We start from the raw sequence: 11623 nt of genomic DNA, 5'->3' as shown, positions 1-11623 counted from the left end.
CCCCCCGCCCCTACTCTTGAAAGAAAATGGTGGAGAAGGATTTGGAGTGAGAAGAAAACCACATCCTCTTGTGTGTGGACAAAGGAGAGCTTCACCATTCAAGGCTGGCTGGCTTGACTTTAGGGTTAATTAATGCCTGTGGTAGTTGTGGCTAACTGGATAAAAATACATGATTTCCAACCCAATCCCAAGTGATATCTGGCCTAGGTCCAATTGCCTGGGTAGTGGAGTAGTGGTTCTTCAGGTGTTTCAAGATGGAGTGGGGTCAGGTGAGGAAACAACAGTAAGAATTTGAAAAAAATCCAGAATGGTCATGGAATTCAGGAAACATTTCTCTAAATTTTGTAGTCATCTTGCTTTTGAGAAATATTTCTTTCCACTAAAATTTAAGAAAACTAACGCAGTCTTGTATGAGGACACCACATTGTGTACTTTTGTACAGATAGGAGTTTTGGAAATTCCTCAAGACTGCAGAGCCAGGAGGAAGTGTGGGAATAGAAAGAAGTCAGTGTTGAAGCTTTTGTCCCAAGAAAGACCCTCCTGGGCCTTTGTAAGTTTGAGAAAGCAGTTCTTGTTCTGGGCAATTTGTGGCCGTCCCCAAATAATACCTTATATGGGTTTAGCATTTAATACGTACAAAATGCTTCCACATGCAATATGCATCTCACAGTGACCCCGGAAGGGAAGGAGGATAGGGTGTTTTCCCCACTTTATAGACAAGGATGCTGAGGCTCAATGTCAGGGGCTGCCCAGAGCCTGCAGTGCACGGGGATCCACCCTTCCCAGTGGTTCAGCTGCTTTTCTGCAACTGTGAAGTGAGCAAGGTGTTCACAGTTCACAATGGATCTGAATTTCTGATCTTGTGTTTTTCATAAGGAAAACTGACAAATTCATCAGATTCTTTTATTTTTAAACATATAGCTCATTTAAAAAGACTATTGAAGAACAAAATTGATAAATACACCCAAGTGGAGAAATTTTAGGAACACTATAATTCATGGATTTGCCATTTGTTTTTCCTTAATGAGGCCATCATATAGATGCTCAATGCATTTAGTGATGTGCAGATTCGGACCCTCTTGGACTCAGATACTTGGTTCTGTGAAGTAGTAGTGGGAACCCTCGGGCCAGGGATTTATATTGCCGGGTTGGGGTGGTAGGGAGAAAGGCATAGAACCACTGGAAGAGTAAGTATTTCCTAAATTAAAGTTATTTAGGAGTAAACATTACTGGTTAAACCAGGGTCTTGTTTATAGCTTACCAAGTATTTTCATGAATTTACTGACTTAAACTTCTGATTTCATATATTTAGTAAATATTTACTATAAATCTAGTGAGTACTTAATGAATATTATATAATGACTAATAAATATTTTCTGATTTAAATGTAATGAAATATTATCAGCCTTTGAAAAAGGCCGTGGGGATAATTATCTTCATTTTATAGACAGGGATACCATGAGATACTCAGGTCACATAGAGTGAGGGGTGGAGGGTGACGATTCCATGTTCTTCAGAACGTAGAGAATTTTCCAAGAGTCACTGAATTCTAGGTATGTCTTTCTCTAATTCACTGACATCAAAAGAAGTATAAGCCATATGTATAATCTAAAATATTCCCGTAATTACGGGAATAATCCCGTAAAATGATAAAAAGGTGAAGTTAATTTTATTAATTGTTTTAGCCCAATATAGCCAACATATTATCATTTCAACATATAATCAATATGAAAGTTATGAGTGAGGTAGTTAATGGTTTTCTGTACTAGGTCTTTGAAATGTGGTGTGTATTTTACACTCACAGCACCTCTCAACTGAGACCAGCCACATTTCAAGGCCCCAGTAGCCTGCGTAGGGATTGGCTGCCTCATGGGAGAGTGTGGCTTCCATTCTTACAAGATCACTGTATAGCCCAGACGGTGGCCGTCAGAGGGCTCTCTGGCCTCAAGGCTGGGCCTCCATCCTTGTGAGCTCATTCCCAGGGACCTGTTGGGTGTGGGCTTCAGCAAGTTTCTGAATGCTGTAAACTTCTCATTTTCAGATGTCACTGTTGGAGCCTTCATGTCCGACAGCGTGGTTCTCCTCAGGTGAGAGGCCTCACTCTTGCTCCTTGAATTGTGCTGTTCAGGGTGAGGGATGGAGCCATTCACCATTCACGGGCTTTTTCCTTTGTCCTGTTCCTTGTAGGCTGGAGGTGCTTAGTAAGTTGAAATGCTACCTTATTTTCTTATTCTAATTATTCTCTATCCCAGAGTTTCTATCTGTGGCCTTGAATGGCTTGCAGGTATGAGATGGATAGCATCCTGGGAACTTCCAGGTAGGGGTTGGGGTAGCCTATCTCTCTTAAGCCCTAAAGCTATTTGCCTTTGGCCAAGAACCTTCCATAATATGCCATACAAATATTTTATTATTTCCTGCGGGTGCTGGGAAGCACTGTTCATTTTATCTCTTCATCTGTACACCCTGCATTCTTACCTCCAGTCAGTCCACAACACCCTGGGGACTGGGAGCCTTCTGCCCGTTAGACAGCACGTCATTCCCTGTTGGCAGCAGAGGTGAGGGACGTGAGCTGAGGCCCAGAGCTTGCTGAGGCCCGTGCAGTCTGGATCTCTCCTACAAAGGCTAGGGAGCCGCCGCCACCACCCATGAACCCTCTCCAAGTATTTCTAGCTGTATGAGTCAGAGGAGGCAGAATTACACTTTGGAGTGAGAGCCAATTCTTAGGTTTTGTTAATAACCTGATGGCAGAACTTTCTAAAATAGACTAGTAGGATCTCAGAGCTGGAAGGGATCCCAGAGGCCATGTAGTTCCGTACCCCAGATCCTTCTTATTCAGCAGTACCTTCTGCTGGTCTCCACTGCGGGGCCACACAGCCTCCTGTTCTGAGTGAGATGCCCCACGAGTGGGAGCCCAGTTACTTCTAAGGGAACCCACTTGCCCCGGGTAACATTACATCTTGAATTATTAAAGAGGCAGAAGAGCCTTGAGGTTGAATGTGAACTCAGGGGCCAGGTGGCCAGGTTCCAGCCCTGACTCTGCCCTTCCTAGGTGCGTTTCCTGGGCAAGTCCCCTGACCTTTCTGTTTCAGGATTCACCTCTGTTGGCCAGGAGAGCAATACAGATGCTCCTTGACTTAGGATGGGGTTATTTCCCATTTAAAGTCAAAACATGGTATTTTCAACTTAGAACGGGTTTGTCCAGATGTAGCCTCATGGTCAGTCAAGGAGTGTGCTGCATTCCTATGGCTTTCGCACCATTGTGAAGTTGAAAAATCGTAAGTTGAACCATCATAAGTCAGGGACCACCTGCAGTATGTGTAAAATGTTCAGAACAGTGCCTGGTTTAACTGCTTAATAAATCTTAGCAAGTTTGATGTAAATTGGGTTAAATTTGCCTCCCTAAAATTCTGCTTCTCGGTCTTGTGTCTTTTACATAGCAGCCCTTTAGTATCTGAAGGGGGCAATTGTGTCCCCCAAGTGGTGACTTCACTAAGATAAAGCCTTCTTGGTTCCTGTAATTATTTCCCATGTGACTGGATTTTCACTTTCTTTATCAGCCCTTCCTCTGGATAAAACAGCTTTTGTGGCTCCAAATGATTGAGGTTAGATTTGTGAAGCTGGTTGCTCTAGTTAGTGCTTTCATGATGTCATCTTTGCTCTCTTCATTATCCTGAGCATCTTAATTTGGTTTGTCAGGATTCTTCTCAAATAAAACAAACACACTACTCAACTTTTCACAGTTGAAAACAGGCTTTTTTTTTCTTCTTCTTCTTTTCTTTTTTTGAGATGGAGTCTTACTCTATCACCCAGGCTGGAGTGCAGTGGTGTGATCTTGGCTCACCGCAACCTCCGCCTCCTGGGTTCAAGTGATTCTCCTGCCTCAGCCTCCTGAGGAGCTGGGATCACAGGTGCACACCACCATGCCTGGCTATTTTAAAAATATTTTTAGTAGAGATGGGATTTCACCATGTTGATCATGCTGGTTTCGAACTCCTAATCTCGTGATCCGCCTGCCTCGGCCTCCCAAAGTGCTTGGATTACAGACGTGAGCCACCACACCCGGTCCAACAGGCCCTCTTAAAACCGGGGCCATCTGGCTGAAGGTCTATCATATAGACTCTGCTTTCTCATCATTCTTGTATTTTTAAATCTTCCTGCTGTGAGCTTCAATCCGAAGGGGATTTTCTTTTTCTCTTCTTCATGGTGAGGGACAGCCTTCTCCAGGAGTTTGCTCACATATGGAGGTAAAGTAAAGTAAGGCAGTTATACAATGGGTGGGAGACCCCAGACTCCAGCCTGGGATGGAGGGTTGAATCTGTTGAGTTGGAGCTCAACAGGGACAAATGTAAAGTTCTTCAAGAAGAACTCCAGGGAGAGCACATATCAAGAGAAGAGACCCAGGAGAGGAGCCTGGGGAGCCCTATTCTGAACAAGAGGCCAAGAGAAGGCCCAAGAACAGTGGTTGGGCCATGACAGCTGTAGAGGAGCATGCAAGGATGTTGTGGTCACAATCATCCATTCTCTTATTCATTCAGCTAAGGTACATTGACCTGCTGAGATGCTGCCGTGCATCAGATCCTGGGGATTTGATGGGAACCTGACCTAGGCTGTGACCTTAGATTATAGCCAGGGAGCCATAGGCAACCAATGTTTGGTAAGCTCCTACCGCCTGCCTGGCACGGTGTGAGCACTTCATGTGTGTTCATTCTTTGTCGTTGTTTTCTTTCTGTATTAAGGTAGAATTTGCATACAATAAAATGCACCAAGTTGAGTGTATGACTCCATGAGTTTTGACCACTGCATACATTGTGTGACTACCACCCCACCACAATAAAGAATACTTCTATCACCCCAGAGAGTTTCCTTGTGCCTCTGTCTAGTCAGACCCCTCTCCTGATAGACAACCACTGTTCTGACTTCTATCACCATAGATCCATCTTGCCCATTCTAGAATTTCATATTGGTGGGAATATACAGTATGGACTCTTTTGTTTCTGGCCTCTTTCAATCAGTGTGATGTATTTGAAATTTGTTCATGTTGGCATGTTGCTTGTTTTTCCCCTTACTGAGTAGCATTCCATTGACTGAATATCCTTGAGTTTGTTCATCCATCCTCTTGTTGACAGAACACATGATAACTCTTAGTCTTCTTAACAATCCATGACATGAGTGGGGGTGTTATCCCCATTTTATGGGTGAGGAGACCAAGGACATGCAGTTCTTATTAATATAAAAGGGAAGGTGATTCCACATGGTGGTAGGTACTGTGAGGATTATAAGGCAGGGTTACTTGGTTGGGCAATGGTGTCAAAGTCAGCAGGAAGGGCCAAGCAGAGTGAGGCCTGAGACTTGTCGGAGGTGGCAGGGGGAGGTCAGGGGTGCCATTGGCCGTGGTGGCTCTAGAGAAGTGATGGGGCAAAAGCCAGATGGCAGTAGGTGGGTGAGAGAAGAAGCAAGAAAAGAGAGTGACTCCTGACTGCCTCTCCAGAAGCTTGGCTGCAAAGGAGCAAATGGGACCAGCAGGTAGTTCAGGGAAGTGTTTTAAGGATGGGAGGCTCTGGATCGGTGATTAGGCCAAGAACATCTTTGAGCCATTTTCTGGTCTCCCAAGTCCCTTACCCTCTTGGAAGAGATCAGAGGGGCTTCACCCTCAGCTTCACCCTCATCTATGTGAACCCTAATGCCCTGACCCTATGCCTAACCCCAAGGGTCCTGGAGAGGTTGAAGAGACAAGACGGAGGATGGGAGGCTGCTTCAGGGATGAGGGATGGGGGGATGAGGTTGGTGAGAGTGATAGAATTCAGTACACAGGCTGAGGGTGAGGGGCCCTCATCTTCTGAGCCAGTCCTCAAGATAGGAATAAGGTCAGGGCAAGGTTCAGTTTGGGATGTGGATGAGGATGAAGCAGAGGGTAAGCACCCTGGTCTATTCCAGGAGGACAAGGGAATCAGGGAGAGTAGGGAAAGCTTCAAAGACAAGCTAGAGCCCCTCAGAGAGGAAGCAAGGTGGGGCAGGCAAAGGGGTTGCTGGGCATGCTGCATGGGAGCATGGGAGACACCCAGCAGGTTGGGTGTCTGCAGGGGCAGCCATTGATAAAGTCCCAGGATTCAACTGAGCAGCAGTGAACTAGAAGGCCTGGAGGCATCAGCTGACTGTATTAAGTAGGGGCTTGGCTCAGTCTGGCCTAACTGACAGTTAGATTTTGAGTTACTTTAGGTTTTGGGTGGGACTAGAAAAGCAGGGAGGGCTAGGAGACCATGCATATACATGAACACATAGATACGTACTGCCCATCGTTTCTAACCCTCCTAAGGGCAGGAGGCCAGAGGTGCGTGGGTTAGGAATGCTGTGGGCTGCAGCTAAGAGAAAACCTGACTGAGGCTTTCAACTATATGACCCTAAATTAGCTCCCTGGCAGTAGGTGGCCCCAGGGCTGGCTTAGTGGCCTAACAATGTCACCAGGGGTGAAGGCTCTTTATCTGTCCTTGCCTTGCAGAAGGCCAAGGCGCCCTTGAGCAGCGTATCAAAGGGCATCCCAACTGGTTGTATTATTTACCTGGAAGTGAAGTGTCAGGATTTGAACTGTCAGCCATCAGGGAGAAGTGTTCCAGCTACCAGCTTCTTAAAAAATAAAAGCCCTGAAAGCACTTGTGGTGCTGTCCTTGGGTGCCCCTTTGCTTTTGTCTCAGAGGCTGGCACATTTGTAGGCAGGACTGTGAGACGCAGTCTCTCCTGCCCCCAGGAGTGTGGCTGGCCCACTCTGCCCTCAGGAAGTTTGCTTCCCTCAGATTAGCTCCGGGGCAGGTCCTGTGTCAGGGTGATAGGCATACGGTGCTCTCCCATTGGAGGTCACAGGAAGTGATCAGAGAGGTCTCTGAAAGATTTCTGGGCTTTTCTTCATCCAAAAATAATACTTGGAGTTGAAACAAAAAGGTTGAAGGGAACTGATCTGACAGCTGTGGGAAGGAGATGTACCTGTGAGGGTCCCTGTGGTCCATTTCAAAGGATACTGTTTTTCTGACTTCCACTGAGGTCACTGTGTCTGGGCTGCCCACGTCTGTTTCCTGCTTGCCGCACTGTCTTCTGCAGAGCTCTTCTGTGAGAGGAGGACTTGACCTCCTCCCTGATGAGTGGCCCCTGGGGATGATGGGGCAGGCTAGGCTTTTCTTCTGTACCATGACCAGGCACGTCAGGGACCAGGCAGGGTGGAGACTGGCTCTCCACGGTACCTCTGTCCATCTGTGAGGCTTTGGACACTTGTGGTTTTCAGTCTCCTGGGCTGGAGTAAAATTTGTACTTATTTAACAAGGGTTTTTGCACATTTATTATGGGAACGAGAGGATGAATTCACTGGATCCCAGCCCTTGCGCAGTGCTGCAGTCTGGTGGAGCAGGTTTGGAAATAGACAATAACTCTTCACCTTAGTAAGTGGGGGCCAGGGGTGTGTGTATAGAGCTGGAAGCACAGAGAGGGAGGATGCCTAACTGTCAGGGGTACTAGGGAAGGCTTCCTCGGGGTGGGAACATTTGAGCTGGCTGTTGAAAGGTCGATGGGGTTTTATAGGGTGTCCATTGGCATCTGCACAATCACATTGGCCAGGGGTAAGATATCCACTTTCTGATTTATTTCTAGTATCCTATAAGGATGAACCCAGAAGCAAATGAAAAGACTAAGGTGTTGGCCTTCTTTCAGGCACTGCTGTTGTCTGACTTCCATTTGTCCTGTGGCCAGATTTGCTCTGGGAGTCCTGCAGTTCCACTGCATCTGTCACCACTACTCTCTGTTGACCCGATCTCCCGGCATGGTGGCAGCAGTGGAGTCCCCTCACCCCATCTATGCCTTGTGTCTCTTCACTTCCTTTGTTCACCCAGATTTTCCTTAACGCTTTCTTCCCTTGGAGTTGGTGTGGGTCATCATTCCCATCCGCCCTGTCACCCTGGGCTCTCTTTGAGGGATCACTGTACACAGGGGGGTCATTGTTCTCAAGCCACGAATGCCCCTTAATCTTGTTATGTCACCCCAGTGGTGTGAAGGCTGGGGCTCCTTAGAGATAACAGGGTTTCTCTGTGAGGCCTGGAGGGAAAAGGTTGAGTGGTAGCTTAGGTGAATGCTGCCTGAGCAGATGTCTGCAGTGGGAGCAGAATGGTGTTATTTACTCTTAATTTTTGTGGGATGTCCCTGGGGAGCCCAGGGGTGCTGTCCATTCATCAAGCACTGAGGGATGGTCCATGGCAAGGAGGAGAGTGTGGCTATTTATTGAGTTTCATTTGGTTTTGAGACTGGGCAGGTTGATTTCTTCTGCTCTGAAGCACTTTGCTATTACCAGCTGCGACTCTACTAATGAAGTTCTTTTAGAAAAATACCCAATGAATTGGTGGAGGTAAATGAAGGAGGAGGTTTGACCAACTGGATGGGGCTAGAACATTGCAGTTCATGCTCATAATGGCAGCAAATGCTTGAGGGAATACTCGAGTATGCATCTCTTTCTCGAATCATGGCATCTGCTTTAGGAAATCCTCTTAAATGTATTCTTATCTCCCCAATAAAATGGAAATCAGAACTTAATTGGTAAAATTTTAAATAATTATCCAGCATCTGGTGGTTCATTTATGGCTTCAACCAGATGTGTTTTATTAACAATAAACTTGCTTTTATTATTGGGAAGCTAACTATTAATTTACTAGGCCATATGCCACTTCTAAAATCAGAAAAAAATGCTCACAGAACATACTAGCCCTTCTCTCTTGGGATATTTCATGCTTTAAGTAAATCCTGGGTTGAAGGCCTAGGATTTATCCTGTTGGTCTAGTTCTTGTTTGATTCTGAGAACTGCTCCTTACCATGACTAAGTCACCTTCCTCTCTTGCCCTGCAGAGCGAGGCCTGTCATTACGATGGATGTCGCCATCTTCCTCCCAGGCTCCATCAACATCACGGCGCCTCAGTGTCACGACGGACAGCAGCCTGTGAACTGCCTGAACGTCACCACCTGCTTCAGCTTCCGTGGCAAACACGTTCCAGGAGAGATTGGTAATGAGCCACCACGTCAGGGCTCAGGATACCCGTTTAGCTGGAGTGGGCTCATGAGATATTTCCGATGTTTCCTGTCGCTGTTCCTCCCAGCTGGTTTTGCAGGCAGCAGGCACACAGGCTGGACATCCTTTCCCTCTGAGGTTCCTCCCCTTCTCTTTCCTGCTTATCAACATGTTTCTTTTTTTTTTTGAGACGGAGTCTCGCTCTGTCACCCAGGCTGGAGTGCAGTGGCCGGATCTCAGCTCACTACAAGCTCCACCTCCCGGGTTTACGCCATTCTCCTGACTCAGCCTCCCAAGTAGCTGGGACTACAGGCGCCCGCCACCTCGCCCGGCTAGTTTTTTGTATTTTTTAATAGAGATGGGGTTTCACCGTGTTAGCCAGGATGGTCTCCATCTCCTGACCTCGTGATCCGCCCGTCTCGGCCTCCCAAAGTGCTGGGATTACAGGCGTGAGCCACCGCGCCCGGCCTCAACATGTTTCTAATAACACACAACCTCCAGCTCTAGGACAAATAATGTTGGACCCCAAACATTCTTTCTCCAAATATGAGGGCCAGACTGAAGCCTCATTGGACCACAGGTCGTATGGGACTGGCGGAGATATAGTGCCTGGAGCCTGGCCCTTATGGAACGTTCGAGCACTCAGAAAGCAGAAGTGACAGGACTTTTGAGGCTCCTCATTGAGCTTGTAGCATCAGCCAGATGTCAGGGGGCTTATAACATTTACTATGGAATTAGAGACCAAAGACGGTCTCTAATGACGGATGGTGGGATTGGGATTCTGGTGTTACAGAGGCTTAGGTTTCTAAAAGAGGGGTGCTGCTTTGGCAGCTCAGAATTGAAAAGATGCCGGCATTGTCCTGACAGCTGGTAACTGTCCCTGCCATTTGTCTGGGGAAAACTGACTTGCTAGCCTAGCTCTAGAGGCTGGATTAAACCCCAGAACAAGATAGGGCCAGTGTTGATTAGAATTCAGAGCACGTGGTCACCTGAAGGAAATGAATCTGGAGCTTTATGCATATTACTAGGTGCTTCATTTTTATTTAAAAGGCTGATTTAATAATAGAAAGAAAAACTCCAGGCAAACAAAAACATCAGCAGGGACCTGGACCTACTGACGTTCTTAGATATTTTTAATGTCGTGAGTGACTCCTTTTGCTACTTACAGTGTAGCCCCTGGCCTAGCAGTGTCAGCCTCACTGGGAACTTGTTAGAAATGCAGGACTTTGGGCCCTACTTTGGATTTCTGAATCAGAATCTGCATTTTTGCAAGAGCCCCACAAGATTCCTGTGAGAAGCACTGCTCTGGAGCACACATGTGTGCACACACGCCCACTCATGCAAAAATGTTTACATGAGCTAGTTCATTCTTCAGCCACACCTCAAATGTTCTACCTTATTTAATATGTTGATCCTTCTTGGCTAACTGTCTCATTGGCAATTTCTCTTGATCTTTAGGTGTATTGAATAAGCTCAACGATTAAACATATTTATTTATATCATTTTTTAAAAAGAGCTTAGAAATTTCGACATTGAATGAAACCATACAATAAAGCTTGGGAATTGGTTAGTGAGGGAGGATTAACAACATTTTCTTGTGTAGCTCAGTGAGAAAGAGCAGCTCACTCAAGATCACACAGCTGTTGTTGAAGCCAGGCGTTGAATTTGTATTTTGTGATACTTACTTTTGCTTTCTAACAACTGTTTCTCACCACCTCCCTAATTGTTTAAGAAAGGAAAAAAGCTTTCTGATAGTTCTGGGACTCCTGTGTCCTCCACATAATTAGGCGGTCTGTCTTCTGTCCAATGCCAGCTCATGATATAGTTGGACTCTATTAAAAAACATTTTTAAAGAATGAAGGTGAATTTTGATACACCTAAGAATGAGAACTATTCTAGAACTCTCAAAAAGGGCAAACGATTGATCGTTTCTGTGTGTGTTCATTTGACAAATGCTTATTATGTATCCACATGTGCTGGGCACTGGAGATGACAGTCCTGTCCTCATGGAGCTTCTAAAGGGAGTTACAAAGAGTTTCTACTATTTTGGCCTTGAAGCAGTATTAGACAACTTTCACTTCTCGCTGCTGTGAAAGTGAAGGTAAATTGGTGTAACTGAAGCAAAGAAGAAACCAAGATGCAAGTTAGAGCAAGAGTGATTCAGAGCATGAGGCAAGTGGTGGAGCAAACTCTGATTTGAAGGCTCATGAGCTGAGTGCAGAGGAGGTGTGGGTGCCTCCTCATGCTGTTCCTGACCAGTGGCTCTTTCTGGGGCCCCATCTAGTGTAAGCCTTTCACAGACTGCTAAGCACAATTAGAATGAAGGTCTAGGATTAGCCATAGCCTCAGAAATGTTGGGGCAAAGTGGCAGAGGCAGGCAGTTCGATGGCATGTTGTACTGTACCTTGTGGGCAATGCGGAGCAACTTGGCTGATATCCGACGTGAGGTGGGGCCCATTCAGCACCCGTGCACCCTCCCATTAATTTCCCTTCCCTATCCTCCATCTGCCACATGCGTTCATAGATAAAGTCAAACATTCCTTTACACTCTAAGGGTGTGTTTCCCTGACAATCAGACTTAAAGGGGAT

The 11623-nt window shown here is 46.2% G+C and overlaps 1 protein-coding gene across 1 annotated transcript in view; it reads left to right on the top strand.

Annotated features, from left to right (window-relative positions):
* Positions 1–11623, top strand: part of ITGA9 (integrin, alpha 9) — a 372615-nt gene that overhangs the window by 66149 nt on the left and 294843 nt on the right. Inside the window, exons 12-13 of the mRNA XM_011953420.1 lie at positions 2042–2087; positions 8875–9029. Of these exons, the coding sequence (XP_011808810.1) occupies positions 2042–2087; positions 8875–9029 (201 nt within the window). The remainder of the gene's footprint in view (positions 1–2041; positions 2088–8874; positions 9030–11623) is intronic.

The sequence above is a fragment of the Colobus angolensis genome, unplaced genomic scaffold (assembly GCF_000951035.1).
Source record: "Colobus angolensis palliatus isolate OR3802 unplaced genomic scaffold, Cang.pa_1.0 Scaffold36, whole genome shotgun sequence".
In the NCBI taxonomy this organism is placed as follows: domain Eukaryota; kingdom Metazoa; phylum Chordata; class Mammalia; order Primates; family Cercopithecidae; genus Colobus; species Colobus angolensis.
This window is presented reverse-complemented; position numbering and strand designations above follow the sequence as displayed.